We start from the raw sequence: 14646 nt of genomic DNA on the forward strand, positions 1-14646 counted from the left end.
AGGACACCTCAGGCAGACCTTCTGGCTGCCAAGTCTACAGCCTTTAATCACAGGAGGAGAGGACAGCGGGGAAACCCAAGACACTGGGTGCCCCCGAGGGGTGGGAGCAGTCAGGGAGATGAAAGGACTCCCCTCCCCTCCTCCCATCCCTCTCCCGCTCCTCCTGAGAAGCTGCAGCCACGTGGTTCTGTCGCCTTCAGCGGGGGCCCAGGTCCTGGGTGCTGGCGCTGAGGGTCCGAGAGGCCTCGCCCAGGTGCCGGCTGGGGAACTGGGGACAGGTACAGGGGGTGGGTGAGGGGCAGGACACAGCTCTGCTGCAGCTGCCCCTAGGGTTACTCCCCAGCAGCCTGGCTGCCAGCTTGTCTATCCTGATGGCCGTGTTGCTCGTCCTCCTGTCCCCACGTCCACACTGACTCCAGTCCATCCGTTCCCCCGCCTCTACCCAAGTAAAAGCCAACCATGCTCCCTATCCTGGCGTTCACTCCACCGCCAGCCTGACCACTTCCACCCTTCCCTTGCCTCTGGGCCTGTCAGTGTGGCCCCTCACTCCACCCTTGACCCGGGTGTCCCCCTCACCTGGTTCCCAGCAGCCCTGGAACCATCCATGTTCAGCATGTTGAGTGACATGGCTCTCTTCATCCTACAAAGGAAAGTTGGTGGGTGGGGCACAAGTGAGCCCAGGAGTGTCTGGCTCCCACCCTGGGGGGGACCACTCCAGCGCCAGGTTTGATTGAATGTGTGGCAGGGGAGATGGGAGCCATGGAAGGTTCTTGAGCAGGACAGGGAGAGGGGGTGGGCTACAGATTCCGCCACCAACCTGACCCAACACTCACCCGGCTGCCCCCACCACCCCCTCGCCTCGGAGCCGGGAGACCAGCTTCTCGCTTCCCCGCCGGATGGACTCTCGGAGCTTGGAGAACGAGCTGCTCCGACGAAAAGTCTGGGGAGGGCGCCAGGGACACGGGTCAGTCCCCCCCATTCCATCCAGTCCCCACCTCCACCCTGGGAGCCGAGGCAAAGCCTGTCCTCACCTGCTGTTCTGTGTCACCAGCTGTGCCTGTGTTGGGGGCTCCTGGGGAACAGATGGGGCCATTGTGGTGGGGATGCTGAGGAGCCCCCTGGGGGAGAGGGGAGGGGCTGGGGGCTCACCAAGAGGGGCAGGCAGGGCCTCCCTGCTGAGGATTTCTTTGTACAGTTCCTCCGCCTGCTGGTACTTGTTCTGTTTCAGGTAGGCTGAGGCCTGTGGGGAGGGCATAGCCTGGGTGATCTTGGCTCAAACCTGGGAGCTTCCCAGGCCCCAGCACTGCACCCAGGCACATCCTTCCAGCCCCCACAGGAAGAAACCCAGGTTTACCCCACACTCCAGGCCTTGGCCGACAGCAGGGTGGGCTTGGAGCCCAACCCCGCCTACTTCCCATAGGGTAGGTGACTTCCTGACTCAGAGCAGGAACCTGTTTCCCCACTCTACCTTGAGCCAGTGACACACCTCTCTGTGCCTCAGTTTCCTCACCTGCAAAATGGGGCAACGGGAGCACCTACCTCATAGGGCTCTTGAAGAAACGGATAGTACAGGCAAAGTCCTAAGAAGGGGGTTTAGCTCAATAAATGCTCTCATCTGCTCCCGGCCCGTCTCTCTGGCTTCCTCTTTGACTGGAGCTGTTCTCTGGCTGCCACCAACTTGCCTGTTTCCTGATGCTTCCGTGTCCTCTGTGCTGAGCAACCTCACCAGTCAGGGCCCAGCTTGGAAGCCGAGTCTCATGGGACAGCTCGAGGGCTGGGCAGAGGTGGGGCCCCTGGCCTCGGTGGTATCCCACCCTCCAGCCGATGGGTGCTCCCCAGTGCCGCGGCCCCAGGACCAAGACACCCACGCCCCAAGGCGCCCTCACCAGGTTGTTCTTGGTCTTGGCCACATTGGGGTCGTGAGGCCCACCTAGGGCCTTGTAGATGCTCAGGGCCCGGCCGTAGTGCCGCTCCACCTCCTCGAACTTGCCCTGGTTCTGGCACAGCAGGGCCAGGTTGTTGAGCTGCTTGGCCACGTCCGGGTGGTTGGCGCCCAGGACCTAGGGGTCATGGGATCACAAGTCATTGGGGTCAGCCGGGGTTGGCGGGCCACATGATGCCAACAGCCGTAATGAGAGTCATGGGTTGGTGGTTATAGGATTGAAGTGGATGGAGAACTACAGGAGGTTGGGGGCGGAGGGCAGGAACTGCCCGGTCAAACTGGGGAGTAGTTGGGTCAGAGGTCATGGTGGTGCAAAACCTCATGATTATGGGTCAAATAGGTAGATCAAGGTTGGGGTTGTACTGGTCACGTGGGGTTGGAAGGTCAGGACCGGGTGGGGGCATGAGGTGACCTATGAGAGTCAGAAATCAAACAGAAGTCATTGGTATGTCAAGGGTGGTGGGTCAGGGGATTGGGTGCTCTAGGTTCAAATTGGAGGCTCACGATGTCAAATGGGAGGGGCACAGAAGGTCAGAGGTCACAGGAGCAAGTCAGGGTCACGCAAGGGCCACAGAATTAAGCGCTGAAATCGGGATCAAGGGGTGAGAGCCACTCAGGACAGGGGCTCCGTGGGAGCCGGGTGGGGGCAGGACCTTCTCACGGATCTCCAGGGCGCGCTGGCACAGGGGCTCCGCCTCCTGGTAACGCCCACGCTTCCCGTAGAGGACAGCCAGGTTGTTGAGGGTGGCGGCCACCTGCAGGGCGCGAGAGGCGGGTCAGGGGTGGGAAGGCACAGCCCACAGCCCTCCCTCCTGGGCCTGCGCTCACCGCGGGGTGCTCCCGGCCCAGTGTCTGCTCCCGGATCTGCAGGGCATCGTGGAGAAGGTCTGTGGCCTCTTTGTACTTGTTCTGGTCCCTGTGGGGTGGCCCGAGGGTGGAGGGGGTTTGGCCAGGTTGGGGTAGCAGGGGCCATGGGCTGGGCTGAATCCTGCAGGCCCAGAGACCTGACGACCAAGCATGGGTGGCATCCTCTGGGGGTCCCTTCTGGGGGTCCCCATACCTCCCAGGTCTAGCACAGGGTCCCCACGCTCCCAGTTGGCTGCCAAGCCTCTGCCACCCCAGGTCTCTTCCCCACTCCACTGTGGTCTCTCTTGCCCATGCTGACTCCTCTTTGCCTGGGCCTCAGTGAGTGGCCTCCCCAGAGCTCTGCCCCTTCTCTCCACCACCACCCCTGGTGCCCTATGCTGGCAGAGCAGGACACCAGGGTCCCCCCGCTTCTGCCCAACGACAGGTCCCCGCCCTTCCTGCCCCCTCCAGCCGTGGCGGCTGCAGCCCTCACCGGTACACCAGCGCCAGGATGTTGAGCATGGTGGCCACGTCAGGGTGGCAGTGGCCCGAGCTCCGCTCCAGATCCTCTAAGGCCTGGCGGCACAGCGGCGCAGCCACCTCGTAGCGGCCCTGCCCCGTGTACTGGAGCACGAGGTTGTGCAGGGTCCGAAGGCGGGCCGGGATCTCGTAGCCACCCTGCTGAGCAGAGATGGCCCCCGCTGCCTCGGGACCTGGGGGTGCCGGGCACCCAGTCACTGCAGGCCTCCTACTCCTGCAGCCCCGCACGAGGGGACACATGCACCCCAAAGCTACAGCTGCCTCGCTGGCCCCTGGGACCACGGGCCCCTGTTCTGATGTCTGAGATTGGAATCACAGGCATCTTAATGGCCCGTGAGATGTGTCCTAGCCTGCGGGACAGAAACATGGGAGCCACCTGGCTCCTGGGGCCGTGGCAGGCCTCCTTTTGCAGCTTCCAGCGTCACCTGCCCGCTGTCACCCCCACAGCCCCCTGCTTCATTCTCCTGACACCCCGCCCTGACCTTCCCCATCCTCCCTCAGAGGCCTTGGGGGCCCAGCGAATCAGAGATCCCCCCCAGCCTGGGCCATTCATCCTCCTGGCTGAGTTCCCCACACCCACCTTTCCTCTCCTCCTCCTCACTGGGGAACAGGGAGGCCAGGCTGTCCTGCCGATGGGGGGACTCAGGCTGCTGCAGAGAGGACAGGAAAGTGGGTGTCATGAGGCTTGGGAGTCTGAGTCAGAGACTGGGGTCCTGGATCCCAGGGTTTGAGGGTGGTGGTGGTCAGGGGTCTCCTGAGGGCTTGGGGAGGATCCTCGGGCTTCCAACTTCGGTGGAAGTTCTAGTGGGTTTGGGATTTGTGGGGCTCTGCAGAGGGTCAGGGGGTTCTTTGGAGGGTCTGGGGCACTGGGGGGCACCATGGAGGGATGGGGGCTGTGGGGTATCTAAGGAGTGCAGGGTCCCCAGCACATCATGGCCCCCGCCCCGCTGGGTCCCGCAGCACCTGGCTCTCGGCCGGCGGGTCATACTGCCGCAGCTGCCCCAGGAACTGCAGGTGGCTCTTCTCCTCCTCCAGCTGGGCCACAGCCTCCTCGCTGGCCCTCAGCCGCTGCTGCGTCTCCTCCAGCTCTTCCCGAAGCCATGCGTTCTCCTGGGCCAGCCGCCGGGCCTGTGCTCGCAGCCGCTGCTTCTCAGCCTCCAGCGCGCCCACATGTGCCGACAGGGCCAGCAGCACCTGCCAGGGAGGCGGGGGTGGCGAGTCAGAGGCCTGGTCCCTCTCGCCCCCGACCCAGCCCAGGGCCTCAGATCAAGCCAGAGCACCCCATTCTCTCCAGGGTGCCCCGGATTATACAGAGACTCCTCCGTTGTGGCTCCAGGGATGCTCAAAGGCTCTCAGGGCCATACTCCAATCCTGCCCCGGGACCCCTCTGATGTCACCCAGGCACACAAATTACACTCAGGATACTTCACATTCCACCCGTGCAACCCCAAAGTCTCCCCAGGACCCACAGTTCCATGGAAGGGCCCCACGTGGTTCAGGGGTCCCTGTCGCACATAAGGACCCCATCCCCAATGCAGACCAGGGATCCCACCTCAGGACTGGAGCCTCCCCCTCCCGGGCCTGGCTCCCCTAGTCCCCGCTCTCCCCAGGCTGCCCCCTCCAGCACACCTGGCCCCCTCATCCCTGGGCAACCCCCAGGCCTGAGCCACATCCCCCATAGTTGAGTTGGCCCCCTCATACCTGGGCCTCACCCAGCCCCAGCTCGATGGCCTCCAGTGAGTGGCTCACCACCTCCTGCTTTTCTTCCAGCAGTTCCAGGCCAGCCACCGGGCCCTGTCCTGCCAGGGCCTCCGCCAGGTGCCCGGCCAGGCCCCGGTGCTCTGCCCGCAGGGCCTCTAGCCCCCGTACCACTTGTTGCGTCTGTTGCACCAGCTCCTCAGGGCTCAGGTGCTCTAGGCCCAGCCCCATGCTTCCCGGGGCCACCACCTTCACGGACATTGCTGCTTCTGGGGGTGACCGGGATCAGGGGGTCACTGCCAGGGCCAGGCAAGTCAGCCCCTCTTGCCTCCGCGCCATTTACGCCACAGGTCCCCTCAACCCTCTCCCTGTCCGCCCATCCCGGCCAGCCCTCTGCCTCCGTGCTCTCCTCACTCCGGCCAGCACCCTGTCCCACACCCATCCTAGCCAGCGGGCAACTGGAAACCTAGTCTTCCCTGTCCTCGGCCCAGGACCCCGCCCTGAGGGCAACTCCAAAACCTCATTATGTATGATTAACCAAAGGAGGGCAAACAGCCATCTTGAGGGCTCCCACCCAGCCCACCCCAAGGACCCTGGGTACCCTGGCCCAGCATTCCCAGCTGTGTGACCTTGGGACCAAGGTGCCCTCGCCCACTGGGCGTGTGGGGCAGGATGCGTGGAGGCGGCAGCCTCTCTGTGAGCTCATTCTTAGGGTGTTTTTGTTGGGAACCAGTCAGACCACTGGGGGTGGGGTGGGGCAGGAGGAGAGGGCCAAGGGGCTGGGGTGCTGGAAGCAGAGGCCTCTAGACTGGGGAGGTCAGGAAGGGGGGCCCCGTGTGGTGGCTCCCGGAGCCCGAGGACCTGACAGACCCAGAGGAAACAGGCTCCACCCTCCACTGCAGACATGCTCAGCCAGCCCAAGGCGTGCTGGGTCAAACGTGAGGCAGGCGTGGCCCATGGATGTCACAATGGCCATGTGACAGCTGAGGGTCTGAGGCCCAGATGGTAATGGATGGGGGGGGTTTCACATGTGGGACTTCATGGGGTTGTATATGGGTGACAAGGTCAATGACACATCTGGTGACGATGCCTCTGGGGCCCTCACATACATACATACATACACAAACACCTCTCAGAAATACAGCATAATACACATTGTCCTCTCAGAAATGACACACACACACACTTTCTCTTAAAAATACAACTCAGCACACCCTCACGCACATCCACATTTTCCTTTCAAAATATTGATACAACCTAACGCAACACACTAAGGCACGCACACAAGTACATTCTTCTTTCGGAAATAACACATACACAGTCTCCTCTGCGAAGTACAACTCAACACACAGGTATACTTTCCCTTCAGAAATAAAAGCCAGACATAGAAAACAAATTTACGGTTACCAAAGGGGAAAAGGGGAGGGGTAAATTAGGGGTTTGGGATTAACATATACATATATAAAATCGATTAACTGACAAGGACCTACTGTGTATACAGGGAACTATACTCAATATACTGTAATAACTTATAATGCAAAAGATTGTGAAATATATATATATATATATAATACAACGGAATCACTTTGCTGTATACCTGAAACTAACACAACATTGTAAACCAACTATGCTTCAATAAAAATTTAAAAACAAAATAAAAGCCAACACACAAACTGTCTCCTCCCTCAGCCCCCCTCACCTGCAAAAAGATAACCAAATCCCAAACCACTTCCATTGGGACTGTCTCCTTGAACTTTTATGCCCATAACACGTGCCCTCTCCCACAGCCCCACAGTCCTGCCAGCACCTAGCGCTCCATCCTATGCCCAGCGCCTCCTCCATGCTCCCAGGATTCACGGTGGACCCGTCACCATCCTCCCCATTTCCTTCCTTCCTCCCCACCTGGCCAGCCAGGGATTCGCACACAGACACACTATAGAGCTTCACACGCGGACGTGTGAATGACCCTTGAGGCCAGGCTCTTACTCCGTCACAAGCGGGTGCCCATGGCACAGACAGCTGTAGAGACACAGGTAGTTCCATGCTTTCCGCACACAGTCTCTCAGGCTTACTTCACTCAAGCCACTGTGTTCCCCTAAACAGCCCAGAACTTTTAGCACCTGTGCACATGCTCCCAATCACATCCACTCAGACACAGAGTAAGGGCAGGTGTGTAATCCTGGGGATTTTATATACCGCAGCCTCTCCATCGCCATCAATCTCTCTCTCTCTCTATGTATATACGTGTTCGTACATATATCAATCTCTCTGTGTACGTAGTATATAAGTGTGTGTATGTATATCACACCATATGTAGTCTTACACCCCACACGCAAGTCAAACTCACAACCACACCCGTTCATTGAGTCATCCCGACAACCATGACCATCATTCACGAAAGTTTGCGGACGTATACAACCTCCCACATCAGGCACAATCTCAGACAGCTGAGCCGAATGTTCCAGACGCAACCTCTGCACAGTAACAGAGCGACACGCACAGCCACACATCACTCGGGCTGTTTCCTCGACACACGCTGGCTCCCACACTCACGCCGACCTCCAAACAGCAAACTCCCCTTCACCAGCTGAGCCCCGTGCGCACAACCGCGCAGCTGACAACGATGTTCACAGTCACACTCCACGCATCCATCCTGAACCCATAGTGCCCACCTCCTTGTCACCCCCCAGTCTTACAAGCAGAGAGACAACCACGGCCACACAATTTCTTGGTGACACACCTAACCCTATAAACAGTTCAACTCCCTGTCAAACACACACACACACACACACACACACACACCATTACAGACACACAGAGGTCGCCCACATTTTCACATCACTGAAACAGTTTCACATCATTCAAGCAGTCCCTCTGTGCCCTCGCAGGCTTACACGGACAGGCCATCTCCTGTACCCACCTGTACCCACCTATACCCACAGCCTGACACCATCACACACACCTGAGCTTCGTACACCATCTCTCATGCACACGCACGCACCATCTCCACACACACATACACTCGCAGGCGGGAGACCCCCATCCTGGCCAGCCCCGCAAACCACACAACCTACCCCTGGCCGGCCCGTCCAGCCCCGCGCACCCCGGTTTCACCGCTCGCGCGCCCGCCCGCTGCCAGGCCGTCACAAGGGCCCCCTCCCGCCCCCAGGCCCCGCCCCGTCCTCGCTCCTGTTTACCTGAGCCCGGCGGAGGAGGCGCGGCCCCAGCTGGGCCTCCAGACCCCGGGGAGCCCCAGGGGGGGACAGGGGGCGTCCAGGGGCCCCAAGGCCCGTCCCCGTCTCCAGGCCAGAGGGCCCAGGGGTGCGCCAGGCCCAGCCCACACCCTCCGCCCTCGCCTCCATCCTCGCAGCTCCTGGGACTCCCACCCCGCATTCCCGGCGCCCACCTGACCGCAGACAGCTCCCGGTCCTGCTTCGCCGCGCTGCGCCCGCCCGCCGCGCACGCCTCGCCGCTTCCAGCTGCGCAGCGAGTCTCGGGCCGCGGGCGGGTCCTCCGGGGGTGGGTGGGGCGGCCCGGAGCCCCGCCCCCACAGGTGAGACAGGCCCCGCCCACCGCCCGGGGAAAGTTAAGCGCTGCGGCCCGGGCCCTAAGGCAACCGCAGAACTTCGCGTGCGCGTAGCCGGTAGCCTCTAGGGCACGTCGAATCTGAGATGATTCCAGTGCGCAGGAGGCCTGGAAACCAGAGTCTCAGCGAAACTAGAATCTTGGAAACTTTGGATCCCAGACGGATGGCCTTCTTGCAGTGCCAGCCGCCGGCTCTTTGCCTTGGCTGTGCGCCCTGCTTGGACATCTCTCCACACAGATCTCGACGTTTGTCTGGTCCCTTTTCAAAGGCCGCTTACTCCGAGAGGCCTCCCTTGCCTGTCTCTTCTAAATTACACCTTCCCACCAAAACACAATCTCATTTCTCTCCTTGATTTTGTTCACAAAACTTTGCAGGACCTAAAATTATTTCGTGTAACATTATAACTACTATGTTGTCTTACATCACATTATTGGTGAGGCTAAAAATTGAGCTGAGTTCACATCCGATTTCAGTACTTTCTAGCTGCGCAGGCCTTGGACAAGTAACCTCTCTGTCTCCGTTTCCCTAAACTGTAAAATGGGGTAGTCAAAGGCTATGAGAATATTTTTTCTGGCTGTTTTGCGTCTTCGTTGCTGCACGCGGGCTTTCTCTAGTTGCGGCGAGCGGGGAATACCAGTGCGCGGGCTTCTCATTGCAGTGGCTTCTCTTGTTGCGGAGCACGGGCTCTAGGCGCGCGGGCTTCAGTAGTTGTGGCGCACGGGCTTAGTTGCTCCGCGGCTTGTGGGATCTTCGCGGAACAGGGCTCGAACCGGTGTCCCCTGCATTGAAGGTGGATTCTTAACCACTGCGCCACCAGGGAAGCCGAGGCTGTAAGGATTGAATGCGTTAATATATGGATCGGAAGCATTTAGCAAATATTACCTACTGATTTTATGGTGTTAGATTATTGATTCTCCCCCACTAGAATGCCAGCTCCCTGAGGGCAGGGCTCTGTATTGTCAGCACGGTATCTTTAGCATTAGAACACCTGGCGCAAATTAGGTGCTCAATAAATATTTGTTGAGTGACTGACTCAATGAATCAAGTCCTAGAAACATAAATTGGCCAAAGCTGGGCGCACAGGATTCTAGCATCATCGAATTTGGTTCAAGGCGAGCTTTGCCAAACCCTGGCAGTACACCGGTCGCTGCACTAAAGGATACTTCCAGAAGAGGGCGCTGTTGGTCCGTAGACCAGGCACCAGATTCCCGCGCGGCTCTCTACTCCCCTGTTCTCCGAGCTTCCGTGCAGATGCTCCCTCCTGCGGAGGCTCTCTCAGACCACCCCAAGGCTGGAGGAAACGCCTTTCCTGGGCTCCTGCAACTTCCATGTTCCAGCCATGCCCATCCTGGGTCATCACTTCTCTGTCTCCCATGCAGGACTGTAAGACCCAGGAGGGAAGACAGAGCCAAGGCAGTCTCAGTCCCTGCTGTGTGCCCAGTGCTACCCAGCACAGCCCGAACACAGAGAAGGCACTCGGGACAATGGTTATTGACTGACTGATGGAAAATAAGACTCAAACTCACGCTCTAACTTCTCCAGGTATTTCTAGGGAACAGGGTAGAAGGCGGCAGCTGAGTCCTTGTCCCCCCATTGTTCTGCCCTCAGGACACGGGACGTTGGTTCTGGAACTGCCACAAGCTTACTACGAAGCAGTGCAGGGACTGGAGCCAGATGACCTAGGTGCAAGTCCCTGCTCTGTCATTTGTTGGCTGTGTGACCCCTGAGCCAGGAACTAACCTCTCTGGTCCTCACGTTCCTGATCTGTAGAAATGGACTCACATGTGTAACCTACTTTGTGAGGCTGATGTGGGGATTAATGAGTAATCCCTGTAAAAGGCTTAGAACAGAGTGGCACATGGTAAACACTGTGTGTGTATGTGGGGTGGGGGGTGGGAGGGAATTGGAGCCAGGTAGATCTGCATTCAAATCCTGGTCTTGACATTTCCTTTCCATGTCACGTGGGGCAAGCCATGATTTTCTGAGCACCTATTTCCTCATCTGTAAAACGGATGGGGACTTCTCTCATGGCACAGTGGTTAAGAATCCGTCTGCCAATGCAGGGGACATGGGTTCAAGCCCTGGTCCGGGAAGATCCCACGTGCCACAGAGCAACTAAACCCGTGTGCCACAACTACTGAGCCTGCGCTCTAGAGTCCATGAGCCACAACTACTGAGCCCGCATGCCACAACTACTGAAGCCCCCGCGCCTAGAACCCGTGCTCCGCAACAAGAGAAGCCACCGCAATAAGCCCGGGCACCGCAATGAAGTTAGCCCCCGCTCGCTGCAACTAGAGAAAACCCACGTGCATCAACGAAGACCCAAGGCAGCCAATAAATAAATAAATAAATAAACGTAAAACAGGGATGATTGCACTCAACACATAGCATTTGGGCTGGCCCTGTGCCAAGCACTTTTGCACAGCGTCAGCTGGGGCTGGCATTCCTGAGTTCTTACCCAAGACAGGCCCTATGTCAGGTCTTGCCTTGTAGATTAATTCCGTTCACCTTCACACCAACCTGCTATGATTGTCCTCATTCCACAGGTGAAGAAGATGAGGCACAGAGAGGTTAAGTGACTTGTCCAAGATCACACAGCCAAGGAGTAGCAGAGCCCCTGAATCCATACAGCCACCCTCTGAGGTAGGCACTCTTACTTGCCATATCTAAAAAGGAGGAGACTGGGCCAGGCTGCACTTCAGAGGATGTGGGGCTAGCCGGTGGAATCGGTGGGGTCTCTGGACTGGCTCTGCCATATCAAAGGTTTTCTTTAAGATCACTCTGACGTCAGACTCTCAGCTGCCCCACAAAGTACTCTGTGTTACCAAAAGTACACCTTTCACAGCAGTCTTAAAGTTCGCAACAGAAGAATTTAAAGTTCCTGCAACATCCAATAACTGCAATAATTACCCATAATGGAATAGGCATAAATCCTGCACAGACTGCTGGAAATGTTTTTCCAAAGCATGGTTCAGAACCGCAAATTAGGGACTTCCCTGGCAGGCCAGTGGTTATGATTCTGCGCTTCCATTGCAGGCGGCACGGGTTCGATCTCTGGTCGGGGAAATAATATCTTGCAAGCTGTGTGGCCAAAAAAAAAAAAAAAAAAAAGAACTTCAAATTGTTCCTAGAGATCATGTTGGAAGTTGTTAATAACTGCTACTTGGAAGATAAGATTACCTTTCAGAATGAATATTGGTATTGTTGTTGTAAAATTGAAATCAGGCATTTAAAATCCTATGAAAACACCAATAGTTGAGGAGATAATGAAGGTGACTCTGTCCCTTCCTGTTATTCACACGCTTCACGTGAAGAGGGAAGGCTTCCGCATTGAGGGCATCACTACCGCCGAGGATCGTAGTCTTTCACTGCTACCTTACAACACACACAGGTAGTTCCCATGGGGTAAATGGATTTACCCAGCTGTGTTTGAAAACTGGAGGATGCTTCAGATGCAAAGAACAAACGTATGGACACCAAGGGGGGAAAGTGGCAGGGGTAGGGGGGGGGTGGGATGAACTGGGAGATTGGGATTGACATCTATACACTAATATGTACAAAATGGATAACTAATAAGAACCTGCTGTATAAAAAAATAAAATAAAATTCAAAAATTCAAAAAAAAAAAACAACTGGAGGATGCTTCTGATCATTCTTTCTGAGAACATTTGGGAAATTAAAATGTACTGAATCTTCCTATTTGTCTTTGAGTTAAAAATGTAAGAGGATTATGGATGGTACATGGCAGTTGGCTTGATAGCATCTGACTTGCAGATGTAAAAATAGTTGAATTCTTACTTATGTATCATTTATGATAGAGAATATAAATGTATTGATGAGTTCTTTTTATCATTTAGGTTGTTTTTGAGTTTCAAATTCATGTATTCATATAAAATTTAATTTAACACCAGAGCCCAAAATTGGCTTTTTAAAAGATCCAGCCGTTATGTGTAAAATTGATGTCCTACACCAAAGTGTTTTAACTATGATCTCGCAGAACCCAACACTTGTAATGGTGAGAATTGAAAATAAAGTAGAAGCATCTTTGGCTGAAAAATAAAGAAAGAAAGGGCTTCCCTGGTGGCACAGTGGTTGAGAGTCCACCTGCCGATGCAGGGGACACGGGTTCGTGCCCCGGTCCGGGAAGATCCCACATGCCGCGGAGCGGCTGGGCCCATGAGCCATGGCCGCTGAGCCTGAGCGTCCGGAGCCTGTGCTCCGCAACGGGAGAGGCCACAACAGTGAGAGGCCCGCGTACCGCAAAAAAAAAAAAAAAAGAAAGAAAGAAAGAGGAAACTGAAGCTCAGAGAGGAGAAATCCCTCACCCAAGACCACAGTCAACAAGGCAGTCAGCATTTGAACTTGATTCTAGCTGGGGGAAGGCAGCTCTAGTTCAGTCAAAGCATAACCAATTCCCTGGTCGCCTTCTCTGTTGGACTCAATTTTTTTTTAGCATTTCCACCTTTTTCCTCCACTTGCAAGAACGCTGTGGAAATTATTCCTAATGGTCCATGAAAAGATTAAGGACCAACCAAACTCAGATGTCTTCAGTTGCCATGTTCTAATTTATTGGCAGTAGGGTGAGTAATGCTTCCCTGAATATTTCCTGGTTAGGTTGCTTTACCAGATGAAAAATGGCCAAGACAGTTATTAATTAAATAAAAATGCAGCAACCAAATGTGAAGATCTCAAACTGTTTCATTTTGAAGTATCCATTAAGAAACACTGGGTGGGGACTTCCCTGGTGGCGCAGTGGTTAAGAATCTGCCTGCCAGTGGAGGGGGCACGGGCCCGAGCCCTGGTCGGGGAAGATCCCACATGCCCCGCAGCAACTAAACCAGCGTGCCTAGAGTCTGTGCTCCACAACAACAGAATCCACTGCCCTGAGAAGGCCCGCAGGCAGCAACGAAGACCCAACACAGGCAAAAATAAATAAATAAATAAAATAAATTTATTTTAAAAAAAAAAGATAAAGCACAGCTAATTAAAAAAATAAAAAGAGCTTATGTCAAAAAAAAAAGAAACACTGGGTGGGGTGGATTGGGAGTTTGGGATTAGCAGATGCAAACTATTATATATAGGATGGATAAACAACAAGGTCTTACTGTATAGCACAGGGATATATTCAATATCCTATGATAAACCATAATGGAAAAGAATATGAAAAAGAATGTATACATAGATATATATATATATATATATATAACTGAATCACTGTGCTGTATAGCGGAAATTAACATGACATTGTAAATCAACTATACTTCAATAAAATAAATTAGAAAACAAAACAAAAGAGACACTGGGTAGAAATTTGTCATACCTTTTAGCTTATAAATGTATTTTCAACGTCCATCCATATACAACTAACTCGTTTCATTTTCTATCAAACGATTCTTTGAACTTGTCTTCCTTCTAAAATCAAAATCATTCCAAATAAACTCATATATTAACTAGTGACAAAAAAAAAAAGAAGAAGGCACTCAACAAAATCCCCATCTAATCACTTAAGGCCTCAGTTTGCCATGTCAGGAAAATGGGTAGATGCGATGGGGGCTTTTCTATTTTCATCTCTTGGCCATAGTTTTTAAAAAGCCTCCCCCCTTTTTTATTTTTATTTACTTATTTATTTTTACTCTCTTAACTTTCATATAACATACAGCAGTGTGAATTATATTTACTCTCTTTTTTAATTTAAGAAGTAAAGTGCTGTCAGAAAGGATGTTCACAGAGAACAAAAGACTACAGAGTGAAAAGTAGGTCTTTGTCACTCCGTGATCCCCACTCTTCCCAGAAGCCAACATGATTATCAGTTTCTAATATCCTTCCTGAGATATTCCAGGGATATGAATTGTATGTGGATGTCTGAGAATGAGTGACCATTTAAGAAAAACACAAATGAGAAAAACCTTACCCACGGAGGTAGACTGAACAATGCCCTTGACTTTGAGTGTGGTCATGTGACTTACTTTAGTCAACAACAGAGTGGCACAAGTACCAGTCATGCCAGTTCTGAGCTTCGACCTAAGGGGCCTTG

The 14646-nt window shown here is 54.5% G+C and overlaps 2 protein-coding genes across 2 annotated transcripts in view; both read right to left on the reverse strand.

The window, feature by feature from the left end:
• Positions 1-26: 26 nt before the first annotated feature.
• On the reverse strand, positions 27-8517 carry KLC3 (kinesin light chain 3). Its single transcript, XM_022585375.3, has 13 exons — positions 8433-8517; positions 5030-5295; positions 4292-4522; positions 3909-3978; positions 3282-3501; positions 2771-2858; positions 2596-2697; positions 1887-2060; positions 1150-1240; positions 1032-1072; positions 834-940; positions 577-640; positions 27-268 (listed from the first exon to the last, which is right to left on the reverse strand). Exons 2-13 carry the CDS (start codon positions 5285-5287, stop codon positions 197-199), a joined length of 1518 nt encoding a protein of 505 aa, XP_022441083.2. The 5' UTR covers positions 5288-5295; positions 8433-8517; the 3' UTR covers positions 27-196.
• A 60-nt stretch (positions 8518-8577) lies between these two features.
• MARK4 (microtubule affinity regulating kinase 4) overlaps positions 8578-14646 on the reverse strand; it is a 51675-nt gene continuing 45606 nt past the window's right edge. The window contains exon 16 of the transcript XR_016390918.1: positions 8578-9440. The gene's annotated coding sequence lies outside the window, so the exon portion shown is untranslated. The remainder of the gene's footprint in view (positions 9441-14646) is intronic.

This window comes from Delphinapterus leucas, chromosome 20, assembly GCF_059928025.1.
Source record: "Delphinapterus leucas isolate spDelLeu-1000000601 "Yukka" chromosome 20, BTC_Dleu_Yukka2, whole genome shotgun sequence".
Classification (NCBI taxonomy): Eukaryota; Metazoa; Chordata; class Mammalia; order Artiodactyla; family Monodontidae; genus Delphinapterus; species Delphinapterus leucas.